At 36.5% G+C, this 17,212-nt stretch overlaps 1 protein-coding gene across 4 annotated transcripts in view; it reads right to left on the reverse strand.

Moving 5' to 3' along the window:
- The window catches only part of bab2 (bric a brac 2), a 79,431-nt gene extending 67,056 nt beyond the window's left edge, over nt 1-12,375 (reverse strand). For 2 of the 4 annotated variants that reach the window (XM_036364278.2, XM_036364277.2), the window contains exons 1-2: nt 11,713-12,375; nt 4,882-7,221 (exon numbers count right to left, since the gene is read on the reverse strand). In XM_036364278.2, coding sequence (XP_036220171.2) covers nt 4,882-7,047 — 2,166 coding nt within the window. In that variant the 5' untranslated portion in view covers nt 7,048-7,221; nt 11,713-12,375. Of the gene's footprint in view, nt 1-4,881; nt 7,222-11,633 lie in introns of all 4 variants that reach the window. The other 2 variants (XM_070111414.1, XM_070111413.1) reach the window with 2 other exon arrangements.
- Between the last annotated feature and the right edge of the window lie 4,837 nt (nt 12,376-17,212).

Below are 17,212 nucleotides of genomic sequence, written 5' to 3' on the forward strand. Positions count from 1 at the left end.
CTGTCAACAGCACAACAATCTAGCATTTTAGGGTATTTTATATCTAGAACCACCAAAATGTTACCAAATTTTTAAGGTGAACTATTTTCGTGAAGAAAATTTCTGTGCAGATTTTAAAATTTTAACCAGCAAACAGTTGCTATAAAGCATTAAACTCAGCTTCAGACTTTCTACAAAATAATTAAGCCTCTTTGGAGTAAGACACGTAAATTGGAAAAGTAATTGAAATTAATGCAGAATAGCTAAAAAATATAAATTATTTACAAAAATATTATTCCTTCGATCAATATCTGAAAAATATATCTAAAGTGTTGTGTGAAAATTTCAAGTCGATCGGTCTAGCCGTTTTGGAGAAATTTTCTTTACCGACTCTGCAAATAGCGTTCGAGAATAACGCGTTTTAAGTATTGAAAGCCGATTACAATAACTAAAAGAATTCTTACACATACGCTCACATATCCAAAACTAGTTGCCGGATCAACTACAAATTATCGGAGAACATTATCAAAAATATATATATTCCATCTATATGTGAATATGTATTTCTGAAATTCACAAGATTCTGAATTTCACTTGAGGGGTTATCAAGTGAAAGCGGAGCTGAGTTTGCTATAAAATTACCAAGTGTTATTAAACACTTCCGATATATTTTGGCTAGCCGACTTACATGCCGAGTTAGACCACAGTGCCAGCGAGTGAAGACATTATCCAGGCAGGCAGACAACTAGCTGAATTCTTAACGCCAAACGGTGCGTCGAACTCGGTTCGCCACCCATTTAATGGCCATATACTGTTTGCAAGTCTCATGCAGCGCTGCAGACGCTTGCTTATACATAATGCTTGCGCACATTTTTATTGTCTACATTTCTAATTTATTTTCAATAAATTAACAAAGAAATGCCAAAAGTAAGCGCCAATACTGGCAGATGCTTAGCAATTGCTGGGGGTGTGTGGTTAATTTCCAATTGGATAAAGAAATAAAGTTAATGAATGTAATTAAATTTTAAAGTCAATAGACGTTTACTTATAAAACTGAATCAATATAATTATTTCTTACACTGTTGAATCATTAGCAAATCGAAATTTGTCTGTAGAGTAAGGGGACTTTCCGCAAAAGTGGCGTCCAGAAGCAATTGTAGCTGTTTTATAGATCGAAAAGCGTAGAAATTTATTAAAATTAAGAAAGTGATTCAGTGGATTACTTATGGCTTCTAGTAGAGATGGTCGTTAGTGTTTTAAGACTTTAAATTAGTGGTATTGGATGTCTATGCGCAATTTTTCGTACTTTGACTAGACAAAAGTCATAAAATGTAGGAATATTTACCGTTATGGTAACTCTCTACTGGCAGTAATCGATTGGGATGACGTTTCGATATTTTTATAGCCTAAACAGGGTATATTTAGCCTACCACGAAGTTTGTAACATTCAGAAGGAAATATGTATATAAATGATCAGCGTGATGAGCTGCGTCGATTTAACCATGTACGCGAACTAGTCCTTCAGTTTTTGAGCTATCGTTGCTTGTACACTTGCTTTTCTCTGCCATGCAATGGAATAAAATCAAGACCTTGTATTAAAAACTTTTTTTATTTAACAAGGTATCTTTACAAAATTTGGCATCGAACAAATTTCTTAGATCGAACGACTATAGCATATATGTTTCTGCCATACAAACAGACTGATCTAAATCAAGTTCTTGTATACGTTTGAGCATGTGAAGGCATTAACAATTTATTCAGTTGAATTTACTCCCGGAAAGCGTCATCATAATCGTTATTATGATATCTCTAGAAAACCAGCCAGTAATGAATTTATACCAGTTTCGCGTTGAATTGAATTCACTCCGTGGAAGCCGTATAAATGTGATATAATCATTTATTATAATATCTCTAGTATGCCAGTACCGCGTTCGATTCCGATCAAAATCAAGGTTGATACATTTGTATGCCATATGTAATGCACTTGTGAAGGGTATTAGAGCTTTGATGCAGCCGAAATTAAGGATTTTTCATGTTTCAGAAAAATTCTTCTCTTAAAAAGTACTATTTTACTACTCGACAGCTGAGAATAGTATCCACTCTCTTGTGACTCTGGGAAATCAATAATAGAGTGAGCAGAAATCGCCACAGAATAAGCGCTGATTTGTATGTAGATACTTGTATATACACAAATATATTCGCTTAAGTTGTAATGAAAAGTTTCAATAATTAATTATAGAATTTTTAATTTCCTACCGCACCGTTATGTGTAGGAAAAGCTTGCAAAGCGAAGAAGCAATGGGCGCTCATTCAAATGCAAGCTGCTGCCACCCCTTTAAGTTGATTTTATTTAATTTTTATTTCACATTTCATTTAATAATGAGCTTTGAGCGCGGCAGTTCGCGCGATACGCAATTTATTCGCCCTTTATTTTAAAGAAATTATTTGTGCATACACATACACGTGAAAAACGCATGTATACATGCAAATAAATAAATATGTAAATGCTGGCAATCGCAATATAAATCCGCACTATGCGCCCTATTTTTGATCTCCTTTCACTTCAACTTCGCGCTATACTGGTGTACTCCCGTCTTAACCATCCGGCTGTGCTCCGTTAGGCCGCGCTTAACTCAACGTATAAATGCATTTTTATTAAAAATTACGGCATTGACGCATATTTATTGTAAGTGCATAACAAAGTAGGCGCATTCAAATGGCAAACATTTTATTATTCGCCGTTTATGCATACAAAGTAGGAACAAATAAAATGTAAAAATATTTGCAAATTTACTTAAATTGTTCAGGTAATGATTTTTCAATTATAAATAGACATATGTACATTATAGACTAAAAAAATTACATAAATATATATATTTATATTATTTTCCATTGCAAGTGGCTGCAGGAGCGGCGACGCAGCGCGAAATTAGCCGTTGCGAGTTTTTGTTATTATTGTCGTTTTTTCGCAAATTAGTTAGTAATTTAATGTATTGTTGTTTTTTTTTTTATTTGGTTTTTGTTTAGTTGCAATTGTTGAAGTACTTAGTTATTCGCCATTTATTTATGTAAATGTGAAATTGAAAATTTGCATAGCACACAAAGTAACTCAAGCACACACAGACGGAGACTTACGCGTGCCTGCGACCGCAGCCAAACACTCAAGTTTGCCTAACACACACACGCACACATATGTACATGTGTAAATTTGCAAGTTTGTAGGGACCTATTCACCTGCGCGCCGCGGCCCAGCTGCAACTTGCTTAAGCGCTACTTGAGTGCAGCCTAGTGCCCCACATGTCCGTGACAGACGTGCGCCAGCTCTCTAACCCCACCTCCCGCCACCCTGCACGACACTTACTAAGCAAACGGTATTTGCTCAGCACACACACACATGAATATAAGGCGCACACTAAGTTGCAACAACAAACAAACAGACAGTCAAAATTTGTGACTGACAGTTAGTAAGAGCGTCACAGTCAGTCGCGCAGTTAGCTGATTTTCTAATCAGCCTAGAAATTCAGTCGCTTGCCTAGACTTGAAATAATTTTTCATTTTATGTTAATGACAAAATTGCATAATGAATTTAATGTAAGTGCGCACACACACATACACATGCAGGCAAATACATGTGTACTCGCCTCAATAATAATAATAACAACAATGCGTATGCATGTGTGTGCTTGTGTTTGTGTAAATGTCTTCAAAGTCGAATAATGCCATGCAAATGGAGTAAATATTGACAGAAGAACACATGATTTCTATTTATTTAGCAATTTATTTGATTTTTACTTTGTTTTATGCAAATTAAATTACGCATTTATGATTTAAGCTTCATTGTACATAAATGTGCATTTTAACTCACTAATTGCGCTATCAACAGATTGTCAATGTGCCTTAATTGAAGGTAAACTCAATCGCCATAAAAATATTTTTATAAGAATTGTACTTAAGCTTTTCTGGAAAGCTTCATTACATATAGATTACAGTAACGATAGCGATAGCAGACAGTAAAATCGCACGAACAGCAATATCACCTACATTTTAACGATTTACTCACAAACAGCTTGCAGAGTGGCGTATCGAACGCGCAACGGGTATAATTACAATGAACCGGCTTACTAGAGATAGCATAGTAAGCGGTTATACCACTTTTAGGAGGGTCCAGGGAGTAAATTCAACTAGCTAACTTTGTTGTTGCTTTCACATACTCATTTTTAACACAAGAATAGCAATCAAATAAAGACAGAAGCAAAGAATTGATAAATCGAAGGCTTATATTAAATAATCGGAACACTTTTGTCCTCAAAATAGGTTTTTATACAAATAGAGCCTTCACCGAAAGTACTGTAGTAGTCTCAGCAGTACAAGGTATAATCCTACTAGGTATGCGGGTACCATCTTCTTAAAACTATTATTTTCCACCATTTTTTTCTTACAAAATGATTTGAGTGTTGCTGCTTCTATGTATTTGGTAGATCACCGCTGTTAGACTTTTGACTTTCATGTCTGTATTATAATAAACTATAATAACGCTGTAGAAAAGGGGCAAATGAACACGACACATAAAAAAGTTAGGCTGAGCACACAGTGGACGAAGAGAAAACGGTGATTGTAGAGTGCATTAAAAGTGAAAAGTGAAGTATACAACTATAATTTCTTCGTATGTTTTCATACTTCTCTTTACTCAGCTTGACAAAATCGGCTAAATAATGACTACTCTTTAAAATACGATTTGTGGCTTAGTAAGATCTAATCAAATAATATATTTAAGTAGACTTAAACTACGAATAGTTTTTATGCTTCAATTAAAGAATACAAAATTTCGCAATAATAAAATTTTTCATCCGAATACAACCTTTTAAGACGCTTAATTAATTATAAATCTATATAGACACTTACCCTTTCTTCCTCGCGAATCATTTCAGCGATTTCCGGTTTGATCTCCAGCTCATCGTGATGTCCCACCGAGGATGAAATATTTGCTGCACTAGCGGCTCCTGTGCCAGCGGCGCCTGCGCCAGCACCAGCAGCCAGAGAGGCGCCTAAGGCTGAAGCCATAGCCGCATGCGAGTGCGCCGCTGCATGCAATTGATGTTGAGCGGCCAACTGTTGGGCGGCAGCTGCGGCATGATGATGATGGTGAGGATGATGCGGATGATGTGGATTTACGCCCAAAGCAGCTGCTGCTGCGGCCGCAGCAACCGGATTGGAATGTACATTCAAGGGCATGCCGCTTGCAGTAGCTGCTGCTGCGGCTGCAGCTGGAGAAGACATTGCACCTTTGAGACTGCTAGCCGACGGCATAGATGGTGGACGATATGAGTGACCGGTGGCATGTGATGTGGGTGTGTCTGGTGCAGTCGGTGTTGAGCTGCTAAGCGTTGTTGTTGATGAGCTGGCAGCTGTTGGTGCTGAAGCTGTTGCAATGGCGGACTGTGAGTTGCTTTGATTGGCATTTGCTGCGGCGTTGTTGGTAGTGTTGGGATTTGGCGAAGCGAAAGGATTGCGTACAATGGTGGATGTGGTCACAGCAACGGGTAGTTGTTGTGGAGTAGCATTGCCATCAACGCCACTTGTTTCGTCAGCAGTAGCGTTGGCTGTATGCGTGTTGGGCTCCGTTGACTCGGCTGTTGGTTGCATTGCGGCGTTGCCACCGAAACGTGACATATTACTATCAGTGAAGAGACCATCTCGTGAACGTTTGCGCTGACGCTGTGCAGCCAAATTTAGATCAAGTGCGACAGCATGTGGGAGTACCTTCCCCATTGTGGGATCGAGCATGCGTGCGCGCTTCGGTTTTTGGCAACCATCTTCGGCACTTTCTGTATCCTCATCGCTTTCGGCATCCTCCTCATCATCGAAAATGGTCATGCGCTGTTCGGGCATCATGGGATGTGGTGCGGCCATACCATGGCCACTGCCAGCGCTCACCTCCGCCAAACCGCGTATCTTCAACATTTCGGCGACTTTCAATAAAGGATTTATCTGCTCTTGACTGACATTGATCTCACCCTTATACATAAACTCCATTATGGCTTTAAGCTCTTCCCATCTCACATCACGCATTATAATTATGGGATGCTGGCAAGGATTATCGTAGAAGAGCGCCTGGAAGTATGGTGAGCAAGCGGATAGCACCATCTTGTGCGCCTTGATGGACTGACCTTCGCAAGCGAGCGTCACATCGACAAAGGACTCATTCTGTAGCAGCTCATCAAAGACATTTGTCAAATTGGTTTGATAGTTGTTCCAGCGCAAACAGAACTGCTGTTGCTGTGAATTTGTTGCCACCGCAGCTGCTGCGGCCAATTGCTTCTTCGACTTCAAGCCAAGCGGCGAAATGGACTTGCGTGCCACTAATGGTGTTGACTGCTTTGTCAACTTCGATATGCGCATTGGCGCCGACAAGCCCGCTGTGATGGGCATATGCATTGATCCATCCAGCCCACGTCGCTGTTCGAAGCCAAACAGCGCAGCATTCATGCGCGTCAAAATCTCTGCCGAAGCTGAGTCCAAGCTGCGTCGATGATGATCGGGCGATGTGGGTAGGGAACGCGACTTGGGTAGCTGCACATCAACGTGCAAATCAGGATCATCATCGAGTGCCGAACTCAAGCCAACCACTTCGCTGGTAGTGAATGGGCGTGGTGGTGGCGTTATATCACCACTAACCACTGCGCCCACAGTCTTGGCTGCTGCAATAGCATTTGTTTCACTGGTTTTGTCAACCGACATATTACTCGCCGTTTCTGTTGACGGCTGCTGCTCCATAGTATCAGCGTGTGCTGGCGCAAGTGTTGTTGTCTGCTGTTCGAGTTGCTGCGCGGCGTGTGCTGTGTTGATGGACGTTTGTTCTGTCACCTCGTTATATGCGTTGGTTGTTGTTGTGATTTTAGCTTCGACTATATTGCTGCCAATTTGAAATGGTGAGGCTGTGGCGCATGCGCGTGTGTTTGCTTCGTTCTCACTGATCTCGGATAGTGGTGATTGATAGCCGGCAATTAAGCGCTCGGCCGTTTCGGTGTGTTTTTGTGTGTAGTCAATAATGTCTTTTGTCATATCCATTTTATCGTCGTTGTTGTTTTGCTTATAGCTTTTGCGGTGTATTTTATATTCAGTAGACAGATTACAAAGTTTTTAAGCACTTGTTTTCAAGTGTTGCACATTTTTCAAATAGTTTATCGATTTTTCTGCTATCATTTGCTTTAGAAATTATTTTTTTATACTTCTAAATTGTTTCTGTTAAAATAAAGTCAGAAGTTATTTTTATATTACACTAAAATTGATGCCAAATATATATGTTCGCCAGACTCCTACCGGTTTTAAAAGATAAAGAAACCTTCAAGAAAAATATATAATAAATAGATCGACGATATGTGCAACTGTTTGAATTGCAGTGATATGAATTTTTAAATTTTTTTTGTTAAATTAATATATATATATTTTTTTTTTGTATTTTAGAAGTTACATGACTTACAATTTATGTATTATATTTTTTACGAAAATAGTGCGCTGCACCGCGTATAATTACTCGAAATTAATTCCGTATCGATTTAAAAATTTGCGCCTTTAAAGTTAAAAATTTAAGTTTTAAAATAGACGCTTGAAAAATAATTTGATCTACATGTGTAAAAATATTAAAACGAAATTTTGTTTAAGTTAATTACCTAATATTGCTCAAATTTAATTTTCAAATACATTTTTATGTGGAATTTATACTTTTTGCCAAACAAAAATTTCAAGTACTCGCTTGTTCAAAGAAAGGGTTTCTAAATATATGAAAATTAAATAGAAGATATGACATTTGGTTATGAAATTACACAAAAATCCGATTTAGGAAAGCTTTCAAAATCTTTTTTCATACTGCTTTTTCTTATACGTTTTTGAAATCAGTTATATTTAAAAAATAAATATTATTTGCACACATAGTAACAAATGCAACATATTCAAAGCATTACAATTTGAAACAAAAACGCTTTTTCGAAAACGAAATCATTGTAATTTTAAAATATAATTTGTCACAAAAACAAATTATATATTAATTTTCACATTTTTGAAAGAAAACACGTAGTTTGATTTTTAAACTTAAATAAACTTTTTGTAGTCAAAAAATTTATATATAATTTTTATATTTCAGTGAAAAAATAGTTATATATGAGAGGTTTCTTCCCATATATATATTGAGTTTTAATTTGAAGAGCTATATTTTCAATTCTTAAAAAATATTGCGGTATATATGAGATAAGTCATTTATATATATCTGTTTAAATTTAAATTTTTGAAACTATCTGTAGTTTTCTGAAGTTTTTAATTTTAATCTAAAAATTTTTAAAATGTTTCCGCCAAAGCTTTATACAATACTGGGAGGAAGTGAAATAATTATTAGAAGACTAAAAGCTATTCGTTTAATTTTAATTGGATTAAAATTATATATTTTTAAAACACTTTTCACTATGTAAATATATACGCATGTATTAAAAAAAAGAATCACATTCAAAGCTCTTTCACTAAATTCATTCTAGCACTAACTTGTGCTACATATGTGCAGCCCGAAAATCAAATTTAGAAAATTCAATATTTTATTTGCAATAAATTATTATTGAAAATATCATACACTCCAACAAATAACCAAAAAAAGTTAACCCTTAAACATTGGTCGCCAGTTTCGGATGCACATAAAACTTTCTCAAGCACACAATTTCAGGTAGCGTTAACAACAACAGAAAACAAAAATCTAACAAAAAGCTATAAAAATCATTTATTGAACAGCTACAACAACAGCAGCAACAAACAACCCATAGCTACTTGTGCGCTACGCGAAGGTGTGAACTGTCTGCCAGCTGCGACCGCAAAGGCAAAAGTTGCCGCAAAACACAAAATCGCCTCGAAACACACAAAACCAATACAATTCATTGTATCTCTGTGTATTGAGCTGCTTCTGCTGCTGCTGCAGCTCCACCACCTTCTCGCCCAAGCGCGCCGTAATTTATCTCGAGCACAAGCGTACAAGCAGCACTACGCATTATGTTGCTGAGCTATTGCTGCTGCTGCTTGTGCTGCTGGTGCTGCCGTGCCGTTTGGCCATTTTGGTGGTGTTTTTGTTGCAGCTGTTTTGCTTCGTTATTTATTAATTTTATTTTAATGTTATTTATATTAATTATGTATGTAGCTTAATGTATAAATATACGCACACATACAAACACATACAGACACACGCGCATATATTCGTACATTTGTGCGTACAATTCAAAGCAGTAATTGAGTGTGCGGCAAAGGGTGGTCGCAGCATATTGTAGCGCACAACAAACGTATTTAAAATATACAAGTATGTATGTATATGATGTTTACATGCTGCCGCACATAATTATTTGATATAAATGCATAATATGTATGTAGTTATGTATGTATGTAGAATAACACTGGCACAAATAAATAATTGTGGAGACACATAAAAATAAATTGCTGTTGTTGTTACTGTTGCTTGCCGGGACCACCAAGGCGTGCCATAGCTCGCGTTCGTGGTGCGGTGCGGTGCGGTGTGTTGTCGCGGTGTGTTGCTAGCATTACGCCCGTGTATGTCAATAATTTCTTTTATTTATTTATTTTATTTATTTAATTTATTAATGCTGCTGCCGTTTGGGGCGATTCCGCTATGGCATAGCGCAGCTACTTTTCTGCTTTATATTATTTTTATTACTTTATTGCTGTTGTTGTTGTGCTTCTTGTTTGTATTGTCAATTTTTTCGTTTTTTATTTATTTTTTTTTGTTTTCTGCGAGTCCTTTACGTGCGCCCCCCTATACAACGTATGTACATATTTATGTTCTTATATAATTATTAATATACATGTTTTTGTAGTTATGTGTGTGTGTCGGGTTGCCTCTACATATATATTGCGTTTGTAGCATATCAATATATACATATAAATATAATAAATTGCACCAAAGTTTTGGCAGTTTGTTCGTTTATCTTCTCCTTTGTTAAGCGACCAATTACTGTGGGCACGCACAGTGTAGCAAATACAAACAATTCGTATAAAAATTTATTCTGAGTTTATTATGAAAGAAATTTATTAAAAAACGTTATGTTAACAAAAATTTTGTTTTCACATGAAAGCGAAGAAAAAAATTTATTAAACATAAATTCTAATAGCACAATTACTGCATTCATGCAAGCATTTCGTATACAATTTTTTCTGAACTTTTATATGAAAAAAATTTTACTTTTAAAATTTTATGTTTTAACAAAAAAATATTTCATGTAAACAAATTTTATTTCTTTCGCATGAAAATTTTTTTCACATGAAAGAGAAGAAAAAAATGTAAATATTTTTTTACTATAAATATTTGTGAATATTGTTTTAAGTCAGTCTCATTTTTTACACTTCTTGTTCATAAATCCTGATTTTACTCTAAGCTTTATCATTTCTCTAATCGTTTTCTCTATTTATATATTTAGTTTAATACTTCGGTAATTCGGTTTCAGATTTTCTTCGAAAAATTTCTGATTTCTTCGAAAATTTTCAGATTTCTTCAAAAAATTCCAGATATTTTTCAAAAAAATCTCAGCTCTGCTAACTTTTAACCAAATCTCAGAAAGCCATCCAAAATACACATATTCGCTTCACTAATTTATCGCCAGAACTGCTTACTGGTTTCTTCTAACTCTCCCACGAACAAGTTTAATTGTTGACAACACTTCTTTACTAAATATTTACTAAAAACTCTTTATTGTGCTGTACTTGTATACTTCTTTGCCTTTTACACAACTTTTATCACTGTGCCCTCGGTTTGCATCCATTCTGCTTATTCGTCTCCTACACTACCGCCTGCCCAACCATCGCTGTTAATACTAATTAATGTTGCCCCACTCTCACGGCATTGCAACGGACCGCGTCGGAAATCCGACTTACTCATCTTAGCTGCCTCGACACACTCCTCCTTTCTTCTTGGCGCCTTCACAGCCAAAAACGAAGACGATTTTATTTTATTTATATTTCTACTTTATAAGACAGCGTATTTAATGCGGCCTCATACACTCGCCGCCCAGTTGGACTCAAGCCCTTTGTGTGCATACATATGTATGTATTTCCACTGTGTCGCTGCTGAGTAGCTCCTTTGGGTGGCTGGCTGACTAGCTGACTGGCTGGTTAGCTGCGAGTTTGCGAAGATCGTCGTCTTTCGCAGTCTGCGAAGAAAACAAAAGCACACACGCACCGACATAGCTGCGTACAGCACCGACAACTATGTACCATAACCGTTATACTTGTAATAATGAGGCGAGCGTATGAAAGTAAGGACATCCGGCTGTCCTTAACATCAAGGCTGTTATGCTGTGTGTGCTATGTGTCTGAGGCTGAGTCAAGTCTGAGGCAGTAGCAATTTGAGCGCGCGTGTGTGTGTTTGTTGTTTGGTGGGTGGCTGGTGGCTGGTGATGGAGCTGGTTTTGGTTTGTAAGGCGCGCGTAAACACGCTTATAATATGCAACAACAACGGCAACAGCATGCACGGTAGCAGCAATAGCAATAAAAAACAATGTGCACAGCAATAAAAACAAAAGGAACCTGCGGAACGACAATGGCAACGCTAGCAACAGCAACAGCAACAACAAAAACAATAACAATAACAACAACAATTATTGTACGAGTAGTACATAAAGGAGCCTGGGTGGCTGGCGGAAGCAGGCGAACAACAACGTTGGCAAACTGAAGTGTAATAAATTAATAAATTACAAATTTGTTGCGCTGCAACGCTGGAAACTTTTTCACTGTTCACTGCTGTTCACAGCTTTTTACTGCTGCGCTGGCTTTTTCTGCGCGCATTAATTTAAGTTTTATTTATACGGTTTTATTACAGCTCTATATATGTATATTTTTTTTTATACATACATATATTATGTTTTGTTCTGAAAATCGATTTTCGCCGTTTACATTGCGCATAAATAATCACTTTTTCACCGTTTTCTTATAAATTTTTTTTTTTCACGACAGCACAATAATTATGCAGACTTGTCATTCACTTGTAGTTCACTTTTTTGCAACAAACTCATTTATTATATTGTAAATTCACGAGCTATTTCACAGTTTGTAAAATTCACTAAATTATTTTGTTTATACAGATTTTTGTTACAATTTTTTCTTTAATAAATTTTGCTGCGGGCTTCACGGTTGCTAATGTGGCGGCTGTCGCCATACATCACAACGCAACGCTTCGAAAATAAACAGATCGCATCCAACATTTACTTTACTCATTCACAAAATGTGTGCGCGCGGTCGCTTTGGCCGTTCAATCAAAACAGTTGCTGTTCATCAACACAAAGCAAATCACTTCTTCACACACTCTCGTCGCCGTTAATTCTATTCAATTTCAATCAGACGAACGACACGACACAACAGTTGAATGCGAACTGAACTCGCGTACGTGAATTAAACTCAATGTTTGCGGTTGAACGTGGATCCAGTGCAGCTTGCAGCGTCGCCAACAGCGCTGCCCACTCCCCTGACACTCACACCACGCGCGGGCTGCCTGCTTCGCCAATTGGGTTCGTGTGAGTGGCTCGCCGCCAGCTTCAGCACAGCTGTTGTGCCGTGTGCTGGTGTGCGTGAGCACAGGAAAGCCATTTCTTTGCAAGTGTGCGCTCACGCTCTCTCTCTCTCTCTCTGGCTGTGTGCGTGCAATGCACTGCCGGCGCCTAATGCCGCTGCATTTGTGGGTTGCTCTTGTTGTTATTGCTGGCTGATGCCTCGGCTACAACTGCTGCATGCCGCTTTGGGGGTGTGTGTCTGCATCTTGAGGTGCGGACGGCGAATTCGCTGCATTCGCTCTCTGTTTCATTTCCTCATAATTCCGTTTGTTGGCAAAACACCCCTGCTACTTTTGCGACGGCATTGAGATTTTTCGAAAGATGTGTACGTTTGTTCAGCTTAGTTTTTTTGGTGGCAGAGAATAGTCAAAATATTTAAGAGCAGATAATTATAATTGAGCGTTAGCAAGAGAGCATTAGAAATGTTTTAGCAACGATGACCATTTTTTGAACATTTTAACTTGAGTTTTTGTACTTAGCATGTAATAGTTAGCAAATATCTTATTAAGGCAATTTTATAAATGTTTAATTTTCAAAATTCAAACATATGTACACACATATACTACATACATACATACATATGTCATTTTCCGAAATATTATTTAGAAAATAAAATTAGAAAATTAGTTAAAAGCAACAGCTTTTATCGTTTCGTGTGACGCTCTTAACACAACATGTCGTCAACTCAATTCAATATAATTATAATTTTCAAAATTTGCAATAAAATTTTTTAGGTATTTGAAAAAAATGTTAAAATTTAGTTACTAACATATTTTTCTGCTCAGCAATAATTTTCCCCTATTCAATTTTCCCTCAGTTAAATTATAAAATAGAGCTGAAGAGCTCGCAAATTATCAATGTGTTGCAAAAAAATTATAATTGTTTTAATTTAAAAAACTATCTGCAAACAAAAAATTTTGAAAATTTTCGAAGTTAAATTTCGACAACCAAACATTTCCATGAGTACTTTCACTTTCCATTTAGCATACGATCATAAATTGGTGCTGGTTATCTCATTAGTCGAACAATTTTCGAAATCCATAGATTGCCTTCGAAAATATAATACATTCTTCATTTTTAATTTATTCCGTAATTTTCTAGCAAAAGCAAATCTGAAATTAATCAGATGAAGTCTGTAAACAAACCCACAGTCAAGAAAGATTTGAAATGTATATTGATATTTCTTTAGAAGTTATAAATATATATATATATATATATATATTAAGTTTTCCGACACTTACTGCAAAGTTGATTACACTAACAATTTGAACAATGAAAAAAGTTAGCAAAGTGTTTTTTTGCCACAATGTTTGTAAAACCCAGAAGAAATCGTCGTAGTCCCTATAAAATATACTTATGTACATAAAAGTATATATTTATATATAAATGATCAGCGCTACGAACTGAGTCGATTTAGCCATGTCCCTCAGCACATGTGATTGTTTGTATATACTTCAGCTTTCCCTTCAGTTTTTGAGATATCGAACTGAAATTTTACACACGTCCTTTTCTCCTCAAGAATCAACTTATTTGTCGGAACCGCGGATATCGCATCACTATAGTATATAGCTGCCATACAAACTGAACGGCCAAAATCAGGACCTTTTATGGAAAACTTTTTTATTTGACAATCTTCATGAAATTAGACAAGGATTATTTTCAAGACAACGCTACAATTTCCAAACAATTTTTTTTCAGATAGGACCACTATAGTACAAGTATATAGTTAGCTGTCATACAAATTGACCGATTAATATCAAGAAAAAGATCTTCATAAATATTTATCTTTTGGTTCTTTATATCAAACTTCGTGGTTAGGAAGCAGTAGTAAACCGTTGGCCGGTTACGTTTTCAGATTTAATAAAACACATAATTGCTATAAGAGATGCACTTGTGAAGGGTATTATAGCTTCGGTGCAGTCGCGTTTTAGTTTTTTCTTATTTTATATTAATTTATTAGATTTTTTTAATTTGATGTAATTTATTAAATAATATACATATATAAATAAATAAGAAACTTGGTTAAAAGAAAATTCCAACTGTCACGATTTTGTCTTGGCCTTGTACTTTTTTGAGATCCTTAAACGTAGTTGATATTATGAAAACTTTGGCCATTAATACATGATACAAGTATATATTGAAATAATTATAATATTTTTTTGTTTTTTATATATACTTTAATACTGTTTTTTCTTTTTTTTTGTTTCGAGTAAACCATATAAATAATAATATTCATTGATCTGCTTTTGGAAAAGAAGATAGTCGGGAGAATAAGGTGAAGCTACAAGATGCCAGTAAATATTCGCTCAAATTATTTAATTATTAGCGAAATTTCAACAATTTGATCGCTAGTATCGTCCATCGATAAAATAATATTTAGCCTTTATTATTATTATTTTATATGTTTCAATATTAGTTTATTTGCAAGATTTTTGGGACATATTCTGAGTTTTATTTCGATACAATTTTTCGAAATCGAAATAAAATGACGGTTTTTGGGTTCAAAACTGCTGACTCCAATGCAAAACTGTAGCATTGTAGTTTTCAAAAAAATTGAATACAAAACAATTAAATTCGTTCTCAGCTTGTTTTTTTCTTTCGAAGCAAGCCACGGAACATGTTTAATTTTTAAAAACAATTTTTTCGCAATATTATTTTGTTTGTCTCACAAACATCAATTATTTGAGTACAAAGCAACTAAATTATTTTTTATTTTTTGTTATTTTTTTTGTCTTTGGACCCAAAAATCACAGCTACTTGTTTTTTAAAAAACTATTTTTGTAAACTTACTTTAATGCTTATATATTTTAATCTTTGTTCATGTTGTCTTTGAACTAAGTAGATATACTTCCACTTTAATTCTATTTTCAAAACTTTCTTTCCTGTAAACAGCAGTTTTTTTCAGCCATGGTCAACATTTGCCAATGATTTCCGAATTTCGCGAAATAATCTGAAAAAAATTGGAAAAAATCATTTTATGATTTCAATTAGTCACAGAGTCCACATAATATACGCGTGATATGTTGGCCACCCAATAGCGTATATTTGTATGCATGAAGAAAATGTATGTATGTATATGACTACAAGCTACTATCTAGTATTGAGCATGAGTAAGCTGCTTTATACTTTTATTAATAGGCAAAAACACATATATGTATGTATATATGTATATGCTTACATAAATGCAGATATGTGCATATAAGCGTGTACGAATGTCTCATAAGTCAAAATTCATTTGTATGCAAATTCTACATTGTTGTAGGCTCCACTCGCTGCACCTTTCTCATACAACCAAGCACCTACAGCACAACCAACTGCATGCAAAAAGTAGATTTTATTCATCTTCATCTATGTGTGTGTACATACGTATATGTATGTATGTACATATGTAGATAGTGTGCATTTAAAAACCAGTCAACGGGTCCAACAGCGCCCAGTTTTGCAATGGTAGTTTTGGTAGAGCCGTTTGTGTCCAGCCACCTTCAAGACATTTCCGCAGTTGCAAGAAAGAAAGAGAAGAGCAACAGCGACGAGCGCCACTGCAACGAAAAAAGTCTTTCACTTCCACTTCGTCGGCAATGGCTGTGTGTGGTATCGTTGTCGCTGTCGTCGACGACAACGACGGCAACTACGACGACGACGATGATAGTTTTGCCCATCGCTTGCAAAAAAACTTGCATAATTGTTCTTGTTGCCGATGTGCTGCCGTCTGTTTAGCCATCCAAGTCGTTCATTGTGGACATAGAGTTGGAGAATTGCTTGTGAAAAAGAACAACAACGCTAAGCCACGCCTCTCACAGTGTGCTTGTAGTTGTTGTTGTTGCACATAACAAGGAATGAGTGTACTTTTTATGTGTGCTCGACTAACACGGCACCTACCAAAGCCGACCTTCTACTGTCGCATTGCCAAGCGTACAAGAAAGTCCCTCGCCCCCGCCCCGCGCAGCACAAACAACAACAATATGTGGTATGGTGTAACCTCGTGCTCTCACATGTATTGTTATTGTGGTTGTTGTATATGTACTATACAATTGCTTCGCTCATTTGTTCATCGGGCACAGTCGCTCTCGCTCGTTGGCTCTTCTTAACTGCGGCATTTTTGTTGTGCTGGGGCAATGTTGGAGCTGTGAAAAAAGAGCAAAAATCATGTTTGCATATTAACAGTGTGCTGAAAAAACCGTTTCCACAAGTAGCAACAACCACAAGTGACAACAACAAATTCACTTTGCGTTCCCGCAAATGGAGAGAGTGAGCAACAACAAAGCAACAGCATGACGTCACTCGGTAGGCGGCGCTAAAAATGAATTTCCCGTGTTTGGTAAACGAATGTACGAATCACACAGTCGGTGGGGAGTGTGAGCAGCCGTCGGGTAGGGGAAAACTACTAGGTGCTGGACACGAAGGCGTTATAACGCAACGTAGTGTATGTGTGTGTATAACGAATTTTATTGTTGTTGTTGTTGTTGAAACTGGTGGTGCTCGACGTGCAGGGCATGTAGGTGGTTATAATGGACAAATGTGTGTTTGTTGTTGTTATTGTTGTTGTTGTCACCGATGCCACGTGCTCGCTTGTCTCGCAATCAGCAACAACGACAACAACATTCGACTAATATTGTACAACAAAAAGTTTGCGGCAATACAACACCAGC

The sequence above is a fragment of the Bactrocera oleae genome, chromosome 6 (assembly GCF_042242935.1).
Source record: "Bactrocera oleae isolate idBacOlea1 chromosome 6, idBacOlea1, whole genome shotgun sequence".
Lineage (NCBI taxonomy): Eukaryota > Metazoa > Arthropoda > Insecta > Diptera > Tephritidae > Bactrocera > Bactrocera oleae.